General features: G+C 34.6%; 1 protein-coding gene across 4 annotated transcripts in view; it reads left to right on the top strand.

Annotated features, from left to right (window-relative positions):
* Positions 1-26912, top strand: part of RPAP3 (RNA polymerase II associated protein 3) — a 30138-nt gene extending 3226 nt beyond the window's left edge. For 2 of the 4 annotated variants that reach the window (XM_005611107.4, XM_070270177.1), the window contains exons 3-17: positions 319-459; positions 4134-4256; positions 5086-5213; positions 8292-8413; positions 9140-9210; positions 10210-10332; positions 11321-11448; positions 15907-16028; positions 17525-17595; positions 17709-17810; positions 20431-20669; positions 21938-22124; positions 22971-23032; positions 23514-23614; positions 26277-26912. In XM_005611107.4, the coding sequence (XP_005611164.3) occupies positions 319-459; positions 4134-4256; positions 5086-5213; positions 8292-8413; positions 9140-9210; positions 10210-10332; positions 11321-11448; positions 15907-16028; positions 17525-17595; positions 17709-17810; positions 20431-20669; positions 21938-22124; positions 22971-23032; positions 23514-23614; positions 26277-26362 (1806 nt within the window). In that variant the 3' untranslated portion in view covers positions 26363-26912. Of the gene's footprint in view, positions 1-318; positions 460-4133; positions 4257-5085; positions 5214-8291; positions 8414-9139; positions 9211-10209; positions 10333-11320; positions 11449-15906; positions 16029-17524; positions 17596-17708; positions 17811-20430; positions 20670-21937; positions 22125-22934; positions 23033-23513; positions 23615-26276 lie in introns of all 4 variants that reach the window. The other 2 variants (XM_005611105.4, XM_005611106.4) reach the window with 1 other exon arrangement.
* Positions 26913-27217: the final 305 nt, after the last annotated feature.

Genomic DNA, 27217 nt, shown 5'->3' with positions numbered 1-27217 from the left:
GCTAATTCTTTGTGCTAAGGCTGAAGATAAGGAAGTTTTTGAAGTTTGAATTTAGGATTGCAAATTAAATGTGTAATTAAAATTTCTAGGTAATACTTTTCTTGTGACTGAATAATGTTCAACATTCGTCAGAGGATGAATTAAACTTTTCAAGTGTAAATCATCATTAGAAGTGAAGATGGTAAATTGGTATCTTAAGCACTTGAAAATTTAAGAATTACTTACTGGAAAATATGTGGTGAGAATTTTAAACATTGCTAGTTATACAAAAAAAGTAAGAGAGCAGTGCTCAAAACTTTGTTTTTTTTTTCTCCCTAGAATTTACCTCCTATTCGAAATGGGAATTTTAGGAAAAAGAAGAAAGGCAAAGCTAAAGAGACTTCTAAAAAAACCAAAGACGAAAACACAAAAAACAGGATAAAATCTTATGATTATGAGGCATGGGCAAAACTTGATGTGGTAAGTTAGTCTCATTATGTGCTTCTTAGTGTTTGAGTGAAATTTTCTTGGAGTTAGCTAAGAGTCATGGATTAAATGGAAAATAATGTAGAGTTCTTATGATCTCTGTCTTTCTCTTATAGACTGTTTTATGTAGATAAAAAATCTAATTACATAGCTCTTCAATTAACTAGGTTATCTTTTCTTCTGCAGTCCTCTTTCAGTGAATAGTGACTAAAACAGCCAGGATTCTTTTCTTTTTTTCTATTTTTTCTTTCTTACTTCTCTTTTTACAGAAGTAGTATGTAGAGGTCCCGTGTACTCTTCACCCTATTGGTTACATCTTACTTAGCTATAGTACAGTATCAAAACCAGGAAACTGACTTTGGTACAATGTGTGTACAGTTCTCTACCATTTTATCACATGTATAGATTAGGGTAGCCGTCATTGCAATTAAGATACAGACATACTGCATCACTCCCTTCTACCCACCACCCTCCTCCCTGCCATGTCTAACCTCTAAACAGCCAGACTTATAAGATGGTGGTACTCCCAGAAGATTGACTCTGCCAGTACTTTTTTTAATAGACTAACGGACCTATCGAATACTGCTAAAAGAGATTGCCTTTGTGTCTGGTCTTAGACCTGGGGATGTGTGACAATAAAAGTCGGCTTGTGTTGATCCCAGGAAGGTGGATTCACTCTTCTAGACCAGGTATAGCAAATGTGTGGCGTGTGGCTCCCGTCTCTCACATGTGGCACACAGCATAACTGGAGAATTAATTACCACCAGTATTCTGCCCCAGAACCCTCTACCCAGTGCTCCAAGCAGCCACTGTCAAGTCAGCCTGTGAAAGGGAACCTATTAACCAGCCTTATTCTAGACCCTGACCCACCATAAGGGTTGATTTGGTTAGATTGATTTGGAACATACATTCCCTTTTAGTCTTTTTAAAGTGCTTATTATGTAATATTTCATTTATGCAAAAGGATATGTGGAGATGTATGTTCTAAAGCATGATAATAAAATGAATACAAGAACCCACACCATCTAACTTAGAGAATTTTTCCAATTCCAATGAAGCTACCAGTGTGCTCCTTCCCTCTCCCGTCTTCTTTTCTCTCTCTACCCCTAGAAGTAACCACAATTCTGATTTTTATGTCTATTATTTTCTTTGCACTTTTCTGTTTAACGTTTTTATTGAGGCATAATATAGATACAATAAAGTCCAATAATCTTAAGTGTACAGCTTTCTGAATTTTTACTTACGTATATACCTGAGAAACTACCATCCAGATCAAGATACAGAACATTTCCAGCATCCCAGAAGCCTCCCTTTTCAGTTGATAACCTTCCAAAGGTAGCCACCTTTGTGATCTCTGATACTGTACGTCAGCCTTGCCAGTTTTGGGATTTCACCTAAATGCATCATACAGTATGCACTCTGTTGTGTTTGGCCTCTTTTGCTAACGTTGTCTTAGATCCACATTGTCAGTAGCAGTAGTTTGTTCTTTTTTATTGCAGATGAGAATTCCATTGTGTGAGTATATCACCGTTTGTGATGCAGTCTCCTGTTGACATACATTTAGGTTGTTTCCAGTTTTGGGCTATTATGAGTAAACCTGCTGTGAATGTTCTTTTTTTTTTTTAATGTACTTTTAATCTTTATTAATTTATTTTTTTTTGAGGAAGATTAGCCCTGAGCTAACTACTGCCAATCCTCCTCTTTTTGCTGAGGAATCCTGGCCCTGAGCTAACATCCGTGCCCATCTTCCTCTGCTTTATATGTGGGACACCTACCACAGCATGACGTGCCAATCGGTGCCATGTCCGCACCCGGGATCCGAACTGGCGAACCTTGGGCCACCGAGAAGCAGAATGTGCACACTTAACCGCTGTGCCACCAGGCGGCCCCTGTGAATGTTCTCGTACATGTCTTTTGATGGGTATAAGCACCCGAGAGGGGATTTGTGAGTCATAGTTTATATATACATTTGGCTTTAGAAGATACCGCAGAACAGTTTTCCCTATTAGTTGTATTTTTCTTAATGAAGCCAAGGCTAATAAACTCTAGAGAGAGCTGGCATTCTTATTAAAGTAGTTTGCCATCTGCTTCAGTCTTTTCCCAATGTAAGAGATGTATGATTTAGGTCTTGAATTTATTGTCATTGGAAATGATACCCTCTGGTGAGCATTGTATAATGTGCTTTCATTTTTTTGTGATTTTACCCCTTATTATATAGCCTTTTCCTTTTATAAGTTGATATCTTCTTATAACGCCCTTTCTTGAAGGGAAGGAATCATGTCATATGATTTCTTTAGAGGTACCTTCTACACAGTCGTTTACGCATTCAACAGATAGTGGTAGAGCTCCTGCTTGTGTGGCCATTGCCAGCATGATTGTGCTGTTTTGCTTGATATTGTTATTTTAGTGTGTCTGTACAAGATACACGTGTTTATTTACCATTCTGTTCTAGTTCGGATCTGAGCAGCTGTTTTAGTGTCCTGCTGCTGTTAGTTTTCTACACGTGTCAGCATAGCAGGTTGGACAATCTTGGCTTTAATATTGGTAGGCTCATGGTGTTTCTAAAATTTTCATGTTAAAAGATATAGCTAAATTAGGGGCCGGCCCATGGCTGAGTGGTTAAGTTCGTGCGCTCCGCTTCAGCGGTCCATGGTTTCGCCGGTTTGGATCCTGGGCGCAGACATAGCACTGCTCATCAAGCCACGCTGAGGCAGCATCCCACATGCCGGAAATAGAAGGACCCACAACTAAAAATACAGAACTATGTACCGGGGAGCTTTGGGGAGAAAAAGGAAAAATAAAATCTTTAAAACATATAGCTAAATTAAATTTTTGTTTAAATGAGCTTTAATGACCTCTTTAATGCTTACTTGCTTAAAATATCTTAATAAAAATCATTCTTTTATCATATATGATAAAAAAACTGTCATTTTAAAGAATCTTGATGGGGTCCATGAGATTATTTACTGTGAAAGAAATTTGTGAGTCACTAGATTGGGAATTACATGACTAGCATGTTGTGTATTTTCTTTGGTAGAGGCAGCTATGTTTTGAATACCTGGAGAGAAAGTATGACGTAGTAATTGAGAGCTCTCTGGAGAAGAACCCAGACTGCCTGGGTTCAAATCCTGACTCGGCCACTTACTAGCTGAGTGACCTTGAGTAAGTTAACTATTGTGTTTCAGTTCCCTCAAGTGAAAGACGTGGGTAATTACATGTGCCTCAGGTCTTGTGAGGGTCAGGAGTTAATTGTGCTCTACAAGCAGTTATTTTGTGTGTTAAAATAAGAAGGGAAAAAGGTTTTTAGAAAAAACCCTTTCTCTGCTATTGGTTGCTAATTACATTAGTTTGGGTTATTTGCAAACTTCTCTTGTGTCAAGACATAGTACCTTTGCTAATAGTTGGCTCTGTGGGGGTGATTTGTAGACTCTTGACTAAGCTTACTTTAGGAATTCAAAGCTAGACTCTTTAAGTGGTTTGGATCTTGGTTTTCTAAACAGGGACACCTTTTTCTCTGGATATAATCTTAATAATGAGAGTTTATTTGGGTTGCTTTTTTAAGCCTTTAGGTCCTTAGATCGTAACAATTGAAGTTCTGTTGAGTGTACTTTTTTCCCTTCTTAATGGTCATGTAATTATGAGCACTGCTCTCCTGCTTATGATTTCAGGACAGTATCCTTGATGAACTTGACAAAGAAGAGAGTACTCATGATTCTGTGTCTCAAGAATCAGAGTCGGAAGAAGATGGGATTCATGTAGATTCACAAAAGGCTCTGGCTTTAAAAGAAAAGGTACTCTTTAGTTCAGCTTTAGCTTCCTTCAGATAAGCAGGATATGTAAAAAGTCATGTGGATCCCAAGATTTCTTCAACATAGTTTAGAAGGTGTTCCAACTTTAGTTATTGGCGATATCCCTGTCAGGAGGCAGTATTGTATAGTGGTTAGGGGTATGTGCTCTGGAACCAGATTTGCCTGGGTTCAGATCCTCTGATAAGTTCTTTAAATTGCCTATACCTCAGTTTTCTCAGCTGTAAAATAAGATTACTATTCTTATGAGACCTCAGTGGGTTGTTGTGAATATTAAATGAATTGTTATATGTAAAGTGCTTGGGCCTTACAGAGAGTTGTTCCAGGGTTTTTAGTAGTAGTTTGAAATAGCTTAAAAGCAGCGTGTGATTCTTGAGATGAATATAGTATTCCACTCCTTTGTATCACAGGCGATCTTTAGTTACTTTTTGAAACATTCAGCATCTCCCTGAGGGATGCCTTATTATTATAATACTATATTGCTTTTCAAAAAGCTGGAATTCATTTCAGATTAAACTTCATCTTGACCTCTGTCTTTTGTTACATTTCTGTGAGATACTACTATCAATAAAAAGTATACAATGCTAGGTATTTTATTCAGTTTTCTGCCAGGGATTTTGCTCTCGGATTTTGCCCATACAATGACTATCTAGTAAATTTTAGTTCTTGTTGAAAGACCATTTTTCTTACTTCTCTTTTCTTTCCTGGTAGTCTTGATTACCCAGCTAATGAGTTAGAACGAGATGTGTAATATTGAGAGAAAATGGCTGTGGAATTCTCTGCTGGTATATATCTGACTCATGTGCTTTTTCAGGGCAATAAGTACTTCAAACAAGGAAAATATGATGAAGCAATTGAATGCTACACCAAAGGCATGGATGCTGATCCCTATAATCCTGTCTTGCCAACAAACAGAGCGTCAGCATACTTTAGAATGAAAAAGTGAGGGATTTCGATTGTGTGCATATTTATGTGTACTGTATATGGAGTGTGTGACTATTTCATGTGTGTACGGAGACTGATTTTTAAAAAAATCTTACATGATAAAGTGTGTGGGAAAGATTAAAAATGTATTATATGTCTTTTCAACTGTAAATTCTTAGAGCTCACTCCCTTTTATTGAGTTATTTTATTTAAGCCATTTTAAAATTCACATGCTCAAACTATGCTTTTCTGGCTCACTTTATGGAGGTGTGCCTCCTCTAAAAATTGAGTAATGATGTTCTTAACCTAATTCGCAAGAGAAAAAAAGAGTTACCTGGGTAAAAACTTTTAGAAATTAATTTCCCTCCATTACTTTGAAAAACTCTTTTTCCACTATTTAATGTAGAGAGTTTTAATTATGGTAAACTTAAAATATGTTCCAATGTTTGTTTATCTTTAAGTCATACTGACCGTATAAATACATAGTTAATGTTGAAGGATGTAATGTGTTATGGTCTTATCATAAGCAGGGAGCTGGCCTATCATAAGAAGTTTTAAAAAGACAAATACCATCAAGGAAGACATTCTTAACTGTTTTAATTATTATTTGGAAATACAAATTATATTGGTATCTGAGTTTTTACTATTTAAATAGCATATTTTTGGGTCTTTAAAACTTATGATATTAATATCCTGGCAAATTCGGAGAACATTTAGATTTTATAATATTTGATATCTACAATATATTTAAATTATGAATAGTAATTTTAAATAAATGGGTGTAAACCCACCACCCAACTTAAGAGCTAGAACGTTACTATTTTTGAAGCTTACCTCAATATTTCTTCCCATATCCCAATCCTTGCCTCACTCCTAGTTAACCACTCTCTTGAATTATGTTTATTTTGATTTTTAAAAAAGTTCATTATAGATGTATGTGTCCCTAAATAATATATTGTATAACTTTGTATAACTTTGAGCTTTAAAGGTATGCCATACTGAATGTAGTCTTCTGTGGCTTGCTTATTTTTCTGAATATTATATTTCTTAGATTCCTTCATGTTTTGCATATAGCTGTAGATCTCTCCTTTACACTGTTACGTAGAATTCCTTTCTAGGAATATACCGTGATGTCTCCATTCTTCTGTTGCTAGATTGTTGGTTGGTTCCTTTTTTCCTCTTTCCTTTCCTTCTCCCTTTCCCTCTCCCTTTTTCTACCTCCTACCCTCCTTCCTTATTTGAAACCCTGATACCGTGAACATTTCTGTGCTTTCCTGGTGCTGGATCATAGGGTGTGTCCATGTTCAGCTTTCCGTGGTGATGCCTGGCTGTTACAAAGGTGGTTGTACAAGTTTACATTCCCATTAGCAGTGTATAAGAATGCCTCTTCTGTGTCTTTACCAACACTGGTGTACTTGGGCTTCTCAATTGTGTTCAGTCTAGCTGGTGTAAAGTGGTAATTCATTGTGGTCTTAATTTTGCGTCTCCCCAATTTCTAGTGAGGTGGAGCGTCGTATTATTTGTTTATTCACCACTTGTATTTTTTTCCTGTGAAATGCCTGTTTTGCTTTTGGCCATGTTTCTGTTAGGCTGTTTTTCTGTTGATTTTTAAGAGCTCTTTATTCTGGGTACTAATGCTTTAGTGTTTATTTCTAATAGTTATCTTCTCCCAATTTGTAGCTTATCTTCTTTTCTTTACTTATGGAGTCTTAATGAACAGAAATTCTTAATTTTAATGTGTTTCAATTTATTGATTTTTAAAAAGTTTAGCACAAAAATATGACTTTAAAACCATAGTTTCCTTCCCTGAGCTCATAATAGTCTCTTATATTTTCTTCTAAGAGTTTTGGTTTTACTTTTCACATTTAAGTCTTCTTATATATACTGCAGGTAGGATTCCAGTTTCATCTCTTCCCATGTGAATATCCCAGTTGTTCTAGCCCTATTTATTGAAGACCTGTGCTTTCCCCATGGATCTGCAATTCCACCATTGTCATATGTCAAATTTGTGTGGATCTTTTTCTTATCACTCTTTTCTTTACATTGGTCTGTTGCCTACCCCTATACCAATTCCCCACACTATATTTGATTACTGTAGCACTCTATTTATAGTAAGTCTGGATATTTGGTGTAAGACATGGTCTCATTATTATTATTAGGAATCTCTTGGGTATTCTTGGATTTTGCTTATCAATATACATTGTAGAATCATCTTGTCACATTCCTTGAAAAATTCTCTTGGGATTTTGATTACAGTTTCATTGGATTATAAATTACTTTGGAGAGAATAATGTTATGTTTGCGTGCCTTATTATAGATGAATATGAAATATCTCCACTTACGTCTTCCTTAATGTCTTTGAAGACAGTCTTCCATGTGGGTCTTATGTATCTTTTACTAGATTTGTTTGTTTTTTGATCTCTAGTAAAGCAACTACCTTGCTAAACTTGCATTATTTCTAACAATGTCTAGATTGTTTTGAGTTTTCTAGGTAGACCATCATGTCATCTGAGAAGTTTTTATTCATTCCTTTCCAGTCTTTTTAACTGTATTTCCTTCTTGTGGAACTGCATTGGCCAGGACCTCTACTACAATACTGACAAAAAGCAGTGAGAGTGGGCACTCTTGTTCCTTGCTTTAAAGGGAGTGCCTCTGACATCTCACTATCAGGACTGATTGCCTTCAGTAGGTTTTTTTTTTTTTTATTTTTTTTATAGGAAGATTAGCCCTGAGCTAACTGCTGTCAATCCTCCTCTTTTTGCTGAGGAAGACTGGTCCTGAGCTAAGATCCGTGTCCATCTTCCTCTACTTTGTATGTGGGATGCCTACCACAGCATGGCTTGCCAAGCAGTGCCATGTCCGCACCTGGGATCCAAACCAATGAACCCCAGGCCACTGAAGTGGAATCTGCACACTTAACTGCTGTGCCACTGGGCTGGCCCCTCCTTCAGTAGGTTTAACTAAATAAAAGGAGGTGGGAAACGTACCTTCATTTGGGAAGTAAATCCCCCTTTCAGGGATTTCAGAAACAAATTTTGAAGTTTTGGTTTAATGAATGATTTTTATTAACTTCACTTTAACTTTTTTAAATTACAGATTTGCTGTTGCTGAGTCTGATTGTAACTTAGCAATTGCCTTGAATAGAAGTTATACAAAGGCTTATGCAAGACGAGGTGCTGCTCGATTTGCGTTGCAGAAATTAGAGGATGCCAAAAAAGGTATTAGTATTTTCCAGGTCATCATTATCTAAAAAACTCTTCAATAGTTTAACAGAACCTGTACAAAAAATACTAGGTAATCACAGTTACTACTTCAGAGAGCTTTCTATATTTGAATAAAGCTCATTTTTGTAATTTAAAGGTATCTTGATATCTTGGGAAAGAATGCATTATTTGCCACCGATCTGACTTTGGTTCAGATCTCACTGCACCGTGTATTAACTCTGTGACCAGGGGAAGGTTATGTATCTTCTCTCACTTTCAGTTTCTCATCTATAAAATAGGAATTAAGACATCTTGTTGGCTGTTGTGAGGCTAAAGGTAATACATGTAAAGCTTTTAACACATTTTATTTATTTATAACTTCTAAGCCTTTTATTATTCCATAAAATAGCTTTGTGTAATATAAATCACAAAATCTGAATAAAGCTGGTATCTGATAGGACTCTGCTGCTTCTTGGTTTTATGATGTACAACTTATGATACCAAGTGTCCTTTCTGTGGCTGCTGGAAGAAGGTGGTTTGCCACAGGAGTCTGTCAGGATTTTGTCTGTCCTGGGGGAGAGTGGAGAAAGTTGAGTAGCCTTATGGTAGTATTTCCTGGTTCCTCTTAATTTTGCTATAGGACAGTTGCTTATTAGTCACATGTATTGGATGATTGTTGTTTTATACAGATTTTTAATATCATATATTTTTCAAAAATTCTTTATCTTCTCTTTTACTCAGATTATGAAAAAGTATTAGAACTGGAACCAAATAACTTTGAAGCAACAAATGAACTCAGGAAAATTAATCAGGTAAATTGTAGTTATTTAAATTCAGTGCATTTATTTGATGAAATAAAGCTTTTTGCATAGACTTTGTACTATAGATTACTTACTATAGACATTTTTCTAATTCTTTGTACTATACAGTTTTACTCAACAAATTTGCGAGCTAAAGATAATATAATGGTGTTTAAAGATCCTTAATTAATCATCATCTTAAAAAGTTGTCTACGATCTTTGTAACTACTGCTGCCTTACTTTTTCCTGGTTGACTGAATTGTTTTTTCTTTATCCCACTGATTTTTCTTTCTTGGCTTGTGCTTTGATTTACGCACTAAACTTTTGTTTATTTCTTTGATGTTGTAATTTTTAAGTTCCTCCAACTTTATATCTTAGCAAAAACAGTACTAATGTTTTAACACTAAGAAAATAGTTATTACTTAGATATAAAATTTGCTGTCATGTGCTACTGAACAGTTACGTATTCCTTTCATTTTCCTGTTGAATCAGTTATATTTTGCCACCCATTGAAACTTTGAGGAAAAAGTGACAATGGTTAGAGAAAATCTGCTTTTAAATATTGCCATTACTTACTGATTATAATTGTGAACTGTATTGTATATTTTTATATTTTGTCTTAGGTCAGATAATGACTGTGAATGTGAAATTTGAGAAGTTTGGTAATATGGTCTTAATTACCTGTTTGATCTTTGAAAATAGTTCCTAGAGTGGTGCTTGGCCTGTGTAGAAATTCAGTAAACATTTGTTGAATAAGTACATGAACAGCTACCTTTAGTGGATACTACTTATTTTAATTGGAATAAGATGCACATTAAATTTATTATCCTTTTTTTTTTGTTTTTTACTTTAATAAGTATAAAGAGTTTGAATTAGAGTAAAAACTATTTCAATGATTAATTTGAAATATGGCAGAAATTCTAATATATTTGAGTAATTTAATATTTTAAGTCAAATATGTATGCATCTGGCATTACTTGTTTTATTTTCGCTGAGTGGTTTATCTCCTAGGCTTTGACATCCAAAGAAAATTCATGTCCAAAGGAAGCTGATATAATGATTAAGTCAACTGAAGGAGAGAGAAAAACTGAAGAGCAACGGAATAAGCTGCAGGCCATTTCAGAGAAAGATCGGGTAATCCAGAGGGATTCCAACATATACATGTTTTGCTGAGAGTTTACTCTTAGTTTCTTGTGTATCAGTTAAGTTTCTGTCTTCTTTAATAATATATTAAAATTCTTCTTCAGTAGGAATTGGAAATTAAATATACTAAAACATCTGGAGCCTACTAATTCAGAATTTAAGTAATCAATGACTTAATTTTTTAAAAAACATATTTAACTTTAGGGAACAAATTACTTTTGAGTGTTTTAACATATGTTTACCTAAAGATAGTTATAAATTAACATAGAAATAAATTAGAATTCATTCTTACTTATAATTTATCTTTTTTGTTAATCCACACGACTATTTCTGATCAAAATTTATTTAGAAATCCTGAGTTGAGACTTAATTTAATATATTTATAGCCCTTCATGGACCCACAGAGTATTCCTAATAAACACTTATGGAATGATTATTGATTGTACTATATATGACTTTTGACTATCAATAAATGTTACAATGAAATCTAGTATACCCATTCCAATACAGTTTAATTTATACTATGTTTAGGTATATTACTGTTACTGAAGAATGAGCTGTACGATTCTGGTGCTCTATTCTTTTACAAAAATTATTTGAGTTAAATTCTTTTGTACAGCTTCTAATATAACTTAAAGACTTTGTATAATATTTGGGCCCATATTTATTAAAATGTATTTTTAAATTTAAACTTTATATAATATTTAATTCGAAGAATAATGGTTAATACTGCAAAGTAATATAGTAGTATACATTTTTTTATTTTTAGTGCTGAATGGAGAATAACACTATTAAAAAAAAAAAAGACCCCAAATGAACAGATTCTAAAACATGTATCGTGGACTAGATATTTAAGAATTAAAATAGATTTTACTGATATAAGGTTGATGTGTATCCTTGTAGTGTCCCTAAGGTTTGAATTCAACTAATTATTTTGCATAGTTTTTGATTTTTCTCCATCTTCTCTCCAAAATGATAGGGGAATGGATTTTTCAAAGAGGGCAAATATGAAAGAGCAATTGAATGCTATACTCGAGGGATAGCAGCAGATGGCGCTAATGCCCTTCTTCCTGCTAACAGGGCAATGGCCTATCTGAAGATTCAGAAGTAAGTGTTAGTTACATTTGTTGCTTCTCAGGATGAAAATGAAATTTGCTGTAGATTGGCTTATTAGCTAAACAGTAAATGAAAATTTAATGTATTTACCCTTGAGCATTAAAGTTAAATGAGAGAGACAGAGTGTGTGTGTGTGTGTGTGTGTGTCTGTCTTAGTATCGGGCACATGGTACCTATTCAGTAAATGTTAGCCTCTTGTTAATGTTTTCCCATTTTTAATAGTTTGACAGTACACAGTTTAATACTTCGTTAATTGCTGTATGCTTTTTATTCTGAATTAGTGACTTAAAAATTCTTTATAACCTCAGAACCCTTTGGGCAAAGTCTTATCTTGAAGTATTTTATATATACATATATAACAAAAAGGAATTGCTGTCATTGAAACGGCTGGTTGATCACATGTAAAACTAAAACTTGACCCTATGATATTAACCAGCTGTTTCTAGGTGTGCTCAGGGGTTTAAGGTGGACAATCAGCAGGATAATATCTGATGGCTGAAACTGTCTTAGACTTTTTTGTATCTCTTGTAATAATACTTTATACACTAGTCACAGAGTTAAACAAAAAACACCATAAATATTATAAATAGGAATTCTAAACTTTTTTGGTGCCGTGATCCCCGTGGCTGCATGGTGAGCCTGTCTCGGAATAATAGTTTTGAAAGCATAATTATATCTTTAGGATTACAAAGGAAACCAATTTTATTGAAATACAGTTCTGAAAGTATTAAAACTTGTGATATAGTGGTTTATGTACTTTTTCTAATTAACACTACAAAATTAGAAACATTTAAAATACAGGCAAGGCAAAGTTAAAAATCTTTTTTAAGACATGTTAATGTGAAGGTTTGAATAGGGACACTAGAATTTGGGATAATCTGTGGCATATCTTCCATGTATTGATCAACTAATGAGTGTGGATAGAGAATACCCGAAAGCAATATAGGTGATTCCGTTACCAATGTGATAACATGTGACTTCACTCTTTGGCTCTGAGTGACTAGTAGGAGCAGAGTTGCCCAGTAGTTGGAGGAGCATCTCCAGACAGGGATACTATGATTGCATGCAAACAGTAGGTTAAATTACTACTGTAATTCTGAAATAGTGGTGAGCATAAACAACATTGTGAGAGATTTGTAGGAATTACAATGTGATATGAAAATATCTGATTTTTATTGGTGACAAACTCATAGATACTGCTTTCACTACTGTGGTTTGTTGTCTACATTTATAATTGAAAGAAAAGCTGAAGTTCATTTAAAAGTTAGTGAAAGTAAGGATGTAATATTTTTCCCATCCAGGTTTTCATACCTCTCAAAGGATCTCAGGTTAGGAACCCCTGTCATAGAAGTAAATTTTGGTTGTATATTTAACCTCATTTAAACTGATAGACACGGCTAGAGATATATTATTTTGATTAGTCAGAGTAAAGATCATTGCATGTCTTGCCAGCTTTTGAAAATTCTGCTTTTTGCTCTTCAAGAATTGTATATTGATTTAAAAATTGTAAGGCCTGGATTCTTAGGTTTGACTAATGCCAAGAATATTACCTTCTAATAAGTGAGAGATTATGTCTACATTTATGAGAGCTTTATTTTATTGTATTAGTTTTATTGCTTTCGTTGATAATTAGATTAGTATGTTACAGCAAGCTGGCAGAGTATCTTTTAAATGAAAAGAACCATGCTACTCTTATTTGTTTCTTTTTCTGCTGTATCTTTTAGATTCACACTTAGTATCAGAAGTGTTCTTTGGAAACTTGTCAGATATTACAAACTAGATGAGGAACATAAAAAGGAGCAGTTTTCAAACTTGAATAAATCTTAGTTTAGGTAACCAGCCTGTAGCCTGAGTTCCTACAAATTCTGTCAAATTAGAGCTGTAGAGATTAATTGGTTGTGTGAAAGGTGAGAACCAGTAGTTCAGTCTTATCTCCTAGCTTGTGGGGTAACAGTAGGGAGTAGGAAGGAATAAATTTGCCTAGTTAGGTGAAGCAGGGTCTCTAGAGAATGAACATCATTTCTGGAGATGATAGTCGATGTTAGTAGTCGGCATCAGGGGGATCAGCAAGAAATCCTTGAGTTATACTAATGGATTGTCTGTGGCTGGCAATTTTCAGAAGTGTATGTCGGTAGATGCTTAGCTTCAGAAGGTCCGAAGAGGTAGTAAGCTATCAGAGATGGGGCCAGAAGTTTGGGGCAGCACTCAGGTCCTTTTGGTCAATAACAAATCTGGGTCTCCTTCTTAGAGGGAGTGGAGCATAGATGTAGAGATAGGATAAGAAAAAAGGGATCTAATAGTAGTAAATATTAGATCTTGGAAACAACATTGAGAGTTGGTCACAAAAATAAGGTAGACTCTTGCTTGCTAGAACTGGAACCAGAGCAAGACGTGATTTGGCAGAGGGTTCACTCAGTGCGGATTAGGGATGGGACTGCCACTAGATGGAGTAGAGCTAGGGCAGGTGGACCTAACAAAGTCAGAAGAAGAGGTTCAGGGGCTATGGAGTTAGGCAAGGATTATACTGTTTTCTGCATTCATGATCTTTATTATTTCCATTTTTGATTAGTGTGTCTTTTTTTCCCACCATCTAAAAGGTGTTTATAGATTGGATTTTTCTAAATCCTATTTATACTTGGAGTGCACAAGGGACACTTAACAATTTTAAAGGACTTAACGTGAGCGCATTGTCAGAAAATAATCATCTTCTACCTTTGTGGGAACTTCAGATTTTTAGAAAAATTGTTGGATTTTTTTCAGATGTGCAATGGAACATACTTTTGAATATGCACTTAAACTGGCTTCTAAACATTATCTTCCAAATTTTCTTTGAATTGACATTTTTGGAAGTTTTCTAACTTATTCTGATTTATTTTTAATTTATTCAGCAAACATTTATTGAGCTAAAATGTGTCAGGTGTTCTGGTAGGCACAGTGGCAGGTATTAAGTGTACAAATATTAAGGATACAGTTTTTAAGAAAGTTGATGTTTGGAGGGAAAGACGGAAAGGGAGGTCAATAATTATTTAAAATACACTGCAATAATGCTATGAGGGCCATATGCATGGGAGTACGTATAGGGTGGGAAGAACACTGTGGCAGACTGAGTCCAGACTGAAGAATTCGTGGAAGGCAACTTGAAGGAGTTTGGACCGAACTGAAGTCTAAAGGTGTACTATGAGTGAGTGAGGTGAAAAAAACAGGCTGAGTGTCCCAGTGCAGGCCCAAAGGCCCAAGAGTGGGAAAGTTCATGGTGCCTTCTGGAAAGGGCAAGTGGTCCATAGTATGGTTGTTATGCAGGGGATAGTGGCAGAGAGGCTGGAGAGTCAGGCAAGTCCCTGACTTTGTGCTCTGCCCAGGAGCTTGACTTTATCCTGAAAAGTGTGGCGGCCATGCAATCATCTTGAATGGGAGAATGATATAATCAGCCAAGTAGAAAATAGATCAGTAGGGGCATAGACACACACGTGTTCACGTAGACATGTTTGTTCTCTCTTGATGAAAAAGAATTAGGGAACTCATATTTTTCATTAGAAATTCTGATTTTGTGCACATGCGGTCTTGTTTTGAGGGTGGGTAGCATTCATTTAGGCCTTGGGGAGAGTGTCATCACAGAAGATTCTTTTGTTAAATATTTTTATTATGAAACATTTCATGAAAGTAGTATAATAAACCCCATGTTCCCAGTCATTAATTTTAACAAGCTATACCTTTTTTGTCATATTTAATTCAGCATTTTTTGCGCTGAATTACTGTAAAGCAGATTGCACTCATTATGACATTTTATCTCTAAAGAAAATTTCATATGTAACTACAATACCATTACGACACCAAATAAGTTCATAATAATTTGTTAACATCATTTCAATATATAGGAGAGTCTCAAGTTTTTGTTGTTTTTTTAGTTCTTAGCTCTTTGTCGTTGTAGAGTAGTCAGACTGAAATGATTGCTGGTTGCATGGCTGAATAGAATTTATGAACCATTAGATGATATGCTATCACAAATATAACAGTCCTAACTTTTTTGTGGGTTGGTTTTCCGTAGATGATGTATGCTATGGGTAAATATTAATAATATTAATTAATATTAATGAAGTTTATTAGACAATTAATGTCAGTTATAATCGTTAACGTAGTACCAATGCGTATTGCGGGTTGGAAGGGAGGTTGGCTGCAGCAGTGGCATTCTTTTGTCTGCTCTGCTCATATTTTACTGTCATTAATTCCATCCTTCCAGCAGACTCTTGACTTTCCTTTAATCTGGTACCATCTCCTTACCAGATGACTCTACGATTTGGTGAGAATGAAAAATAAAAAAAGTCTTTTCCCTCAAACACAGATTTGGGAGTTGATAATTGAAATTAAATGCATGCTTTTTACGTTAGAAACTCAGTTTATATGAAATTTTTCTGTTAGTTTTCCATTTGGTACTTTTATCATGTTTAATAGATATGAAGAGGCTGAAAAAGACTGCACACAAGCTATTTTTTTGGATGGCTCATATTCTAAAGCTTTTGCCAGAAGGGGAACTGCAAGAACATTTTTGGGAAAGTTAAATGAGGCCAAACAAGGTACGACTATTTTTATAACAACTATCACTCATCCTGATGATCCTCCCAAGTTAAAGAGGCAGGGAGTTGTGTAGCCTTCCCATCGTGGTTCAAGGATACAGAGTTTAGAGAAGTACATTTTTTTCACAGTTTACATCATGAATAGGTTTGCAGATTTGAAGGAATGCAGCTTCCACAGAGAGCCTGATTATCTTTTTCCTTTAATAGCATACAGTACAATCTGGGTAAATGCTAATCAAAATTAATGAAAAATGGGTAAGAAGGAAAAAGGCAAGAATGAAAGGGAAGGGAATCAAGAGCTGCAGGTAGAGAATAATGTGAGATCTGTAGTGATTGCCCTTTTTATTCTGCATTCTGGTTATTTGTTCTTTTATTTTTCCACGCTCTGTCTTAAGTATTCATCCTATTAGTCTTTTTGAAGAACCAGCTTGGTTCTATTGTGTTTGTTTTCTTTTTCATTTCTTTCTGCTCTGTTTCCTTCCTTCAGTTTTCTTTTTTAATTTGCTCTTTTTCTAACTTCCTGACATCAATACTTAAGTAATTGATTTTCAGCCTTTCTGCTTTTCTGATAGGTGCTTAAATCTGGCAGTTTCTTCTTAAGCCTCGCTTTAGCTGCAGCCCGTGCATTTTGTTTTTAATGTGGTAAAATATACGTAACTCCAGGACTTTTTCATCATCCCATTCTGAAAACTCTATTCATTAGCAGTAACTGTCCATTCCCTCCTCTCTTCAGCCCCTGGTGGCCACCACTCTACTTTCTGTCTCTATGAATTGAGGTACTATTCTAGGTCCCTCATATGAGTAGAATGATAGGATATTTGTCTTTTTTTTTTTTTTCAAAGATTTTATTTTTTTCCTTTTTCTCCCCAAAGCCCCCCAGTACATAGTTGTATATTCTTCATTGTGGGTCCTTCTAGTTGTGGCATGTGGGACGCTGCCTCAGCGTGGTTTGATGAGCAGTGCCATGTTCGCGCCCAGGATTCGAACCAACGAAACACTGGGCCGCCTGCAGCAGAGTGCGCGAGCTTAACCACTTGGCCACGGGGTCAGCTCCAGGATATTTGTCCTTTTGTGTCTTTGCTTATTTTACTTCATGCAATATCTTCAGGGTTCATCCTTGTTGTAGCATGTGTCAGAATTTGATTCCTTTTTAAGCTTGAATAATATTCCGTTATATAGACTTCTCTTAGATTCTTACATTTGGTGAGTTGCCCTGTCGTGTGTTAATAGTGTGAGCTTTGTTCAGTTACATGACTCTGGGCCTCAGTTGTATCATCTGTAAAGTGGGATCACAGTGAGGGTTATGTGAGAATTCATGTAAAGCAACTAGCACTAGCACTCGTAGTAAACACAAGTTCTTATTATTGCTCATCTGTTTCCTAGCATCCTGAGTAAAACTTCTTGAGATAATCATTGCTCATTAACTAGATGTATCGTGTCTTGAACTCCCTCCAATATTTTCACTAATATACTGTATTTTTAAAAATTCACTTTAGATTTTGAAACTGTTTTACTTCTGGAACCTGGAAATAAGCAAGCAGCAACTGAACTTGCCAAAATTAAAAAGGTAATGTATTCTTTTCACCAAAACGTGGCCTCATTTTCTGAAATAGAAACATATTTATTGCCTAGTTAACTTGAAAATATTTTGATAGTCATAGTTACAAATTTATTTTCAAGGAATTAATTGATAAAGGACACTGGGATGATGTCTTTCTTGATTCTACACAAAGGCAAAATGTGATAAAACCCATTGATAATCCACCTCATCTTGGATCAACTGTAAGTAAAGCACTTTTCTGTTCTTTGATTTTTTCCCTTGCTATTTAAATATCAGTGTTATATTAATAAGACTTGGAAAAAAACTATTGAATTAATAAACTCTTGAAAGAATTGTTGAAAGCTCTTCCTGGCGCCATTTTTAGAATTTTTAAAAAATATTTCTTAGGATGATTGATGTTTAAAATGGGGGAAAATTCAGCTATTTAGAGTTCTGGGGTAACTTTTTAAGTGACTATTTTAATTTAAAACTACGAATTTAAATATTGCTCCATATTTTCTGATATTAAAGGAATTTCAAGGAGTTTTACATTCGTAATAATTATTTTTTATTTCTATTGTTACCATTCTTATTTGAGATCGGAGTTCTATTACAATACCATCTAGTATGGAGTTAGAGCTACAATCAGCATGTAAGGCCAAAATCTAGTGTAGGCAAAATTATCCTTAAAAATAGACATCGCACATTGTTTTTGGTATGTCGTACTGTTTTTCATTAAGTCCAGCAAAGCCAGTTGTTTTCCTGCAATATTGGAACAGAAAGAGTAGCTGGCATGAGTTTAGCAATTTGTTTTGTGCTGAACCTTTAAAGTTGAATTCATTTAAAGCAAATATATATATATGATGTGACTGGCAATTTCTAACGTTTACACAGTATTATATATATAAATTATGCAATATAAAATATGTACAGAAAAGTACACAGGACAAATTAAGATGTTAAGAATATTTATAAAGTGCACACCCATGACACCACCACCAGGTCAGAAAATTGAAAGGCATCAGCCCCCAAAATCTCCATGTGTTCCTCCCTCTGATCATGATCCTGTCCCTGTCCCCTGGGTGTAACTGTTATGCATGGATGATGCTTTGAGAGAAGTATCCATTTTATAAGGAAGTCAGAGCAGATATTTTTATTCTCCTTTTACAAAGGGAAAGTGAGGCAAAGAAAGTTTGTTTTTCTAAGTTCATATTTCAGATTAGTAGCAGATAGAGGATTCTTTAGTTTAATGCTTTTCCAGTGTTCTTACTGTGACTTCATACTTGGACTTTCTGAAACAATACTAGTTTCAGGTGTTTCATGTGCCAGGCATAAATCTAGTTGCTTTTGCACATAATATTCATTTTCATACGTTATATTCACTTGTTATTATTCTATTCTTTTCAATAAAGGTGATTAAATGTTTGTGTGATTTAAACTTTTAAATCTTTGTAAGACTTCACAGAAATTAATTCACTTCACGAGTTTAAAAAAGCCTTTGTCAGACTTTGCTGTCCATAATTATAAAGATATTGCCATATAGTAAATCAGATATCTGTATAATGTCCCATGGCCAGTACACCCTAAGCAGCTTTTATAAATTTGTTGGGTTCTTTTCTCCCTCACCTTAAAAATCAATTTGTGTTGACAGTTGTGAAAAAGCAACATGTCATTTCCCCATTCCCCTCAACCATCACTAGCTCTTAGTACCCGCTGGTCTACACTTAACAGAGACATCTATTAGGAAATTCATGAATTAGGATCATGTTTACAAATTTGTTGTCAGTGAAAGGATTTGGTTTTAAATGGGACTGCATTGATTTCATTCAATAATGATTGCCTGTCAGAAATGGTGGTCTATTTTTTAACACTAACACATGTTCATCCTTGGTATCTTGATAGAAAACTGTTGCTGATCATAGTTCTCAGCAAAACAAAGACCTTAGTTTAACATGATTTTCCTTTAAATTAAAGCTGCTAACAGGATTCTGTTAACAAATTTACTAATAGCTTTTTTATTTATTCATTCATCCAGTAACACTCAGTTGTTACTGCTAGGTTTTATCTTAGTTATATTAATAGATATCTGGTTTTAATGTTGAATTTAAGATATATGTTGAAGGTTTTCATATTTACAACTTTTTGACTTAAAATTCAACTGTTAGTTGGAATGAACACTTGAGTATATTGAAGAAAGTTTTTTATTAAACATAAGAGTACTATATCTAAACTTAAGAAGAAATTGAAAATGTTTGACACTTGTAATGATTCAAATAAACAGTGAATGCCATTTATTTTATTAGGTTAAAAACCATTATGGTTAAATCTTACCAACTTTGTGAATATTGTTTGGCAGATCTTTAATCCTAGGCTGGTTTATCCAGCTGCTACACACTTAGAGAATGTACTTAGGTTTTAATTTAGTCTGTTTCATACAGAAAGCTGGCTATTGCCTGGCTTTGCTCTGTTTGCCTTCTGTTAGCCCACAATACTGTTGTTGGTTTGGTCATATTTTTTCTTGGGTTTGTTGCCTCTTGGACTCCTTGACATGCCACAGAAGTCCCTTTGTAAGATGTCTTTAAGCAACCTTTCAGGCTTTGTCTCCAGCACTCCTCCCCTTGCACCAGCCCTCCTGGACTTCTCACCTTTCCGCTGACTGTGCTGTACCTTTCCGCATTGCTGTTCATCTTTTTACTCTTTGTTATCTCAGACAGGGTATGACTCCTAAGTCTGTCTGGCCATCAAATTGAATTTACTTATAACTGGGATATTGGCTATAAGAACACTGCAACTTTTAATTTGTGACCCTAAAATAAGAAACCTTTATATGTTGATTTAAAGAATTGATTTTAATTGTTTTAGAAACCACTCAAGAAGGTTACTATTGAAGAAACTGGTAATTTGATAGAGACTGTTGAAGTACCGGAAAGCAGTACTGTTGCTGCTGCTCTGGAGAGTGATCCCACTAATCTAGCAGGTGTAATAGCAACCACAGGCGCTGCAGCTAAGAATTCGAGCCAAGATGACCTTTTGCCCACAAGTGATTTTCCAAAAGCAAAAGTATTGAAAATAGAAGAAATTAGTGATGCTTCAGGCCCACAGTGAGTAGAAATAGTCTTATTTGATGCTTATCCAGAATGCTAATAATTCCACTAGAAAGTTGATATTACTGATGAGACTTGTGGTTTATACTCAGATCACCATAAGTTTTTGAACTGCTTAACTTCATGTTCTAGTTTTTCTTTTTTTATTTGTACTTAACCGTAAGAGAGGTTTTGCTTAAGGAATGATCACCATTCCTTTACTGTAGTAGGGAATTTAGAGGTAAGAAAGTATTTTAAACAAGTTGATTTTGTACATTTTGTTTTCTAGAACTTCAGTGTCTATGTTTCACTTTTTCAATTCAGCAGAAATTTTTAATTTTCTAAAAGGAAGCTTCATAAAAAATGTAGACTATAGGCATTATCCTTATTCTAGCCATTAATATTTGAAATTATTTGTGGGCTTTTTAAATTTTGTTTGGAATTTTTAAAAATAGTCATGTGTTTCCTTAATGATGAGACTATAAAAGATGCAGACTAATTAGGTTTATTTGGGGGTACTGAAACTTTGTTTATATATTCTTGTGTTGCCACTCAACAATCCTGAGTTTTTTTTTTAACTTTGAATTTTAGTAGTAGTTCTATTTAAAGTGATAGTATGGATTATGGGAAAACATTAACTAGGTAGATTTTTTTGTATGTGTATGAGAAAGATTGGCCCTGAGCTAATATCTTTTGTCAATCTTCCTCTTTTTATTTGAGGAAGATTGTCACTGAGCTAACATATGTGCCAGTCTTCCTCTATTTTATTGGGATGCCACCACAGCGTGGCTTGATGAGCTGTGCTAGGTCCACACCTCAGATCTGAAACTTTGAATCCTGGGCTGCTGAAGTGGAGCATGTGCGCTTAACCAGTACCCAACTGGCATGGCCCAGGTTTTTTTTAAAGGAGGAAGCACTTCTTTCCTCTTGGAGTGTCTTTCTTGAAGCTGTGATGGTTGAGGTTTCTGAAAGCCTGAGTCAGTGTGGTGTAGTAACGCAGCGCGTGGAAATGGTGTGCTTCCTAAGGTGGCCGGGCTGATCGCAGCCCGACATGAGAGCAGTCCTTACAGAGCCAGCACGCGAGCGTTTGCAAGGGTGGGATCTGTCTTTCCAAAAATGTACGCAGATTATCAGCTGAAAGAACTCACTACTTGCAGAATATAAAGAGAAAATACAATATTAATAAAGTCAGAAATTTAAAAATCTTTATTTATGTTTCCCTGTATAAGCTTTGACTATTTGTGGTCCTTTTCTCATTTTTGACTGACGCCTCTAAAATATTTCAGACCTCGGATCAATTTGAAACAGGATGTGTGCCAGTCTTTCAGTGAGAAGATTTCTATCGAAGTAGACAAAACACCTGCTCAGTTTACCACAACTGTTCTTCCTCAAGTTCCTGCAAACTCATTTCAGCTTGAATCTGATTTCAGACAACTGAAAAATTCTCCAGAAATGTTGTATCAGTATTTGAAGGTAAGAAAGAGGAAGCTGGTAGTTCTGTTGTAAGTAAGAGGTCAAAGAACTTCTTTTGTCACTGTGTAATAATTGTGCTATATTTGGTTTTTGTACAATATGATTGTAGAAAATGCTCTTATCCTCTGCCTGATGTCACTTGGCCAGATCTTTTTAAGTATTTGCGACCAAAGAACTTTTGGAAATAGATTCTGTGTTAAATTCTGTTGTCTAAAATAAGTTAATCTGATTTCATATATTATAACAAGCTTAATTCTTCATCCTTCAACATGGGGAAAGGAGCTAAAATACGTTGAGTGCCTTCTGTGTTTGCCAAGAGTGCTTGCAATATTTAGGCAGTCATTCTCCTGAAAATGAGCTTTTATTTGCTCCAAGAAAAAGAATCAAAGCATATGAAATTTACCAAATAATGGATTTTAGCATTGTCTTTTTCAAGTGTAGTTACAGTAATCTCTTACAATTATGCAGTATACAATTACTTCCAAATACGTTATCTCATGTAATTCTATTTTTAAATTCTCTAGTTATTTTTATTGCTCCTTAAGAGCTTTCTCAATTATCCTCTCTTAGGTTGTGTACATCTCTCTGTTAGTAATATTTTTCTCTGACTTGAACAGAGTGATTATTTTTCAGTTCCTCTTTCATTCTTCTATCATAATTACATTTCATTGTAACCCCATTATTATTCATTAAGTACTAATGCATAGTAGTTATTCTTTCCTGTATTCACCTAAGCAGTTCTTATGTAAATTACTTGTGGTATGTAAATGTTGCCATAATTTAATTTTTTAACTCTATATTTTTCCCAAGCAAATTGAACCATCCTTGTATCCTACGTTGTTTCAGAAAAATCTAGATCCAGATGTATTCAACCAAATCATTAAAATTCTGCATGACTTTTACATTGAGTAAGTTAAATATTTTTAGTTATACTTTCATGTTATAGTGCTATGCTATTTCTAGTGATTTGGGGAATTTATTCTCTTTAATATCATATTATTACCTTCTATATAATAAAATTAGCTCTCTAGTAAATTTTACTGTTGTGGAAGTTGTAAAGATACAACAAGTACAAACAATAACAAGAGAAGTGATTAAGTAGGGGGAAAAGGACTTTAACGTGTTTTTAGAGAAAGGTAGAGTTTGTAAGTGACAAGTATTATAACAGATTAATAGCATCTCTGCTAAACCTCACATTTAAGAATATTATAATTTCTTGAATTAACTTGAATTCATAAATTTCTTCATTTGGGCAGTAAAATATAGACAGGATCTAGGGAAAAAAGGTAAATGAAGACCTTATTTGTATATAACTAGAAATATTTTATTAGTAAACAGAATTAAATGAGCTACTTTTATTTGATCATTTGTTTTATATTTGAATTTTAGGAAAGAAAAGCCATCACTCATCTTTGAAATCTTACAAAGACTTTCTGAACTAAAAAGATTTGATATGGCAGTGATGTTTATGTCAGAACCTGAGAGAAAAAGTAAGTTTTGTGAAGAAAGCTTTACCATATCTCTTTATTCGTGCATGTTCCTTTATTTATTCAACAAATAATAGCAAACATTTATTGAATGTTTACTATGTACAAGGTACATATACTTAAATTAATTACAATTAAGTTAGTTAAATTGAATTACCATCAATTAAAATTAGATTTTTTAATCCCGACAATAACATTATAAGGTAGGTATAATTATCATTACTCTTTTACAAAGGAGGAAACTGAGGCATATAGTGGTGAGGCCAGACCCAGGATTTAAACTTGGGCAGTCTGGCTGTACAGTCTGGGCTGTTCTACTTGAAAATGCAGTGATGATGTAATGGTTGGATCCCTGCCATCGTGGAACTGGTAAAGGGTTCTTGCCACAGCAGTATGTGAATGGGTGTGAGCCATGGGAGGTCTGTCTCCTTCTGTGAGAGCTGATGTCCTTGAGTTTGTTAGATTTGAGCTGAATCCTCGAAGGAGTACTGGAGTCAGTTAGATGAACTGGGTAGGGAAGGATTTTAGACCGCGGGAATGATGTGTGCAGAGGTTCTGAGGCAGGAAAGAGCAAACTGAGTTCGTAAAATTAAAAGAAGTGCAGTGTGGCTGGATTGTAGAGTTAAGGGTAGCAAGTGACAGTTGATTAGAAGAATTTAGATTCCTTATTTATTTCTACATCTCAGTCTTTGGCATAAAGTGTCATTTTTGGGAAACCTTAATTTAAGCAAAAGCAAACTATGCAGAAACTTCACTTCCTCAGAGTTTCAGGTTATACTTTAAGGAAAAAGAGAAAAATCATTAGAATATAAGATTACCAGTTTTTTAGTTTTAAAAATGGCAAAAACTCAGGGTACCATTTTCAGATACCTCCTGGACTAAACATACTTTGGCCTCCTTTTCTTATGTCTCATTATGTTTCTAATAGCAACATTGAATTAGTCTGAATTACTAAGAAAAATAGTATTTACATTTTACTTAGGGAAGTAGACATGTAGTTTAGAGACATTTTTAATAGAGTTTAAACCAAAAGAAGTTTCTGCTTTATCTTTAATCAAAAAACAGTCCCTACAATTCCTTGAAAAATATTGCTCTTTCTTCTTACTATTCTGATCTTACCTTCTGCCACCTTTTTCAATCACTCCGCCCGCCACACTGACTTTGCTTTTTTTAATACTCCAAACTGCCAAACTTCTTTTGGCCTCAGGGGCTTTGCATTTGGCTGCTCCCCCAGCTTAAAATATCGTCCTGCATGTCTTCACCTTGCCTGCTTCCTCACTTCATTCAGTTTCCAGCTGACAGTCACCACCTCAAAGACACCTTTCCTCACCAGACCTGCTCAGAGTAACTGCCTGCCTCTCATTCTCTCTTCTTACCCTGCTTTATTTTTCTTCATAATGCATAACTAGCTGACAGTATTTCAAGTATTTATTATTTCCCTCTCCCTAATAGAATGAAAGCTCCATGAGAGCAGTAACTACCTGCCTTGTTCCCTAGGCCTCAGGGTGTGGAACAGTGCTTAGTACATAATAACCTCTTGAACAAATGAATTTCTCGGCACTATAATGTGATAAGTTCAAGTGTATTCAAAGAATGTGAGTTGGTCTTCTAACTGGCCTACTAACCATACTGTCTTTGTTGGATCACCACTGTCAGCTCAGTCAAACATGGGAATTACCTAGAATGATTCCTGGCATGCAACTAAGCATTCACTAAATATTAGTTATCTTTTGTTATTGCCATTATCGTTAACAATTCTTAGCTGCTTTTAATGTTGAGAAACATATGAACTATAACAGTGTTTTCCATAGTGTTGAGTGTGGACCACTCAGTGGTATGAAAAATAAAGATTTACATGACTGACTCATAGGTAAATCTTTTTTTAACTTTTTTTTTTTGCTGAGGAAGATTAGCCCTGAACTAACGTCTCTTGCCAGTCTTCCTCTTTTGTTTGCTTGAGAAAGATTGTCCCTGAGCTAATATCTGTGCCAGTATTCCTCCATTTTATATGTGGGTTGCCACCACAGCATGACTGACAAGTGCTGTGGGTCTGTGCCTGAACCTGTGAATCCAGGCTGCTGAAGTGGAGTGCACCAAACTTAACTACTATGCCACAGGGCCAGCCCCTTTTTTTAACTTTTAATAGTTATATGTTTTATTTTACTATATGTTATAAAAGTGTATAACTAGCTCATCAAAAATGATTTTGTAGGTGTTATTGCTAATTTTCAATTTATAGTAGCAATATAAAATTTTCTTTTAAAATAAAATGATTTAAATTTGAAAAACAGTTGAAATATTAATCAAGTAAAAGTACACTTGTTACACAGATAGGACAGAAATCTTTAAGGTAGTATATAATGAATTAAGCTTAATTAATTAAGCTTAAACTATTAATGTCAAGATTAATGTCATTGAGAATGTAGGGGAAATTTTCACTACTAAAGCAATGTAATTCTGGTAAGAAACATTGGGTTGCTGTATAATTTTGTACTCTCAGGTTGGCTTTTTAAATATCTGAGTTAGAATTTATAAATAATCCTAATAATTATTGCTTTAATATGTAAAATGTTTTTATTTGACAGGTCTGATCACTCCCTTTAAGATTTGTTTTACTTAGTTTTTAAGAAAATGGAGATTAAAATGAATTTTTTTTCTTTTTCAGTTGCACATGTATTATTCAATCACATAGACAAATCAGGATTGAACGATAATTCTGTTGAAGAACTCAAGAAAAGATATGGGGGTTAATTTCCATTTTTACTGAAATTATTCTTTGACTTTCATATGTAAATTTTTTTCTACTGAAAATAAAGTGTTTTGTTGTGCTTTTGAAGCAAACGAAATCTTACAGGAAAGGACGTCTGGACATGAGTTAACTAACTATAAAGTGAATTGTGATTTAACTAGTGAGAAGTTACTTAAGTGAACTATTTATGTCTTTCTGAAAATAAAAATATAAATAATGAGATATACTTGATTAAAGATCAGTATTTTGTTTTATAAGTCATTTAAAATGTTAGATTAGGTATATTCTTCAGTGGATCCTAGTGTTATATTATTTTTATATTTTCATGAGTTTTTGTAACCATGTGACAAGGTTGCTTCATTAGCATATGCATAAAGTTGTATGGTATATTGGGAGTTCACTAGATACCTAAATTGTTTCTTTGTAAAACTTTTTCATATCGTTGTGTCAGTTCACTAACGTAAGATTATTTAGTTGCAGGATATGTGTTTTTGGTATTTATGTTGAAAGGAGATTTTTAATTAAACTTTTTAAATAGGGTAATTCAAGTCACTGCATCGAGTCACTGCATCCTTAACTTTTAATGCTGCATTTTTTTTTCCCTCATGATATCCATGTTATGTGTCAACTAAAGGCAGATAATCTAAAGCAAGCTGTAAAAATTTTAAAAACTAATAATGCTTAAAGTAGTATTTAGTGTGTAGCGTATGTGGTGTGTGTGTGTGTGGTGTCTGTAAACTTTTGAAAGCTAGTATTTTGCTCATGCTTGTTCTGCATAGTACCTTACAGTCCTTTGAATGTCGTTAGGTGCTCAGTTGATATTTATAATATTTAATTGAATTTGACAAGAATCAATT

Source organism: Equus caballus, chromosome 6, assembly GCF_041296265.1.
Source record: "Equus caballus isolate H_3958 breed thoroughbred chromosome 6, TB-T2T, whole genome shotgun sequence".
Taxonomy (NCBI): domain Eukaryota; kingdom Metazoa; phylum Chordata; class Mammalia; order Perissodactyla; family Equidae; genus Equus; species Equus caballus.
Note: the sequence above shows the minus strand (reverse complement) of the source record. Positions and strands in the feature narration are given on the sequence as shown.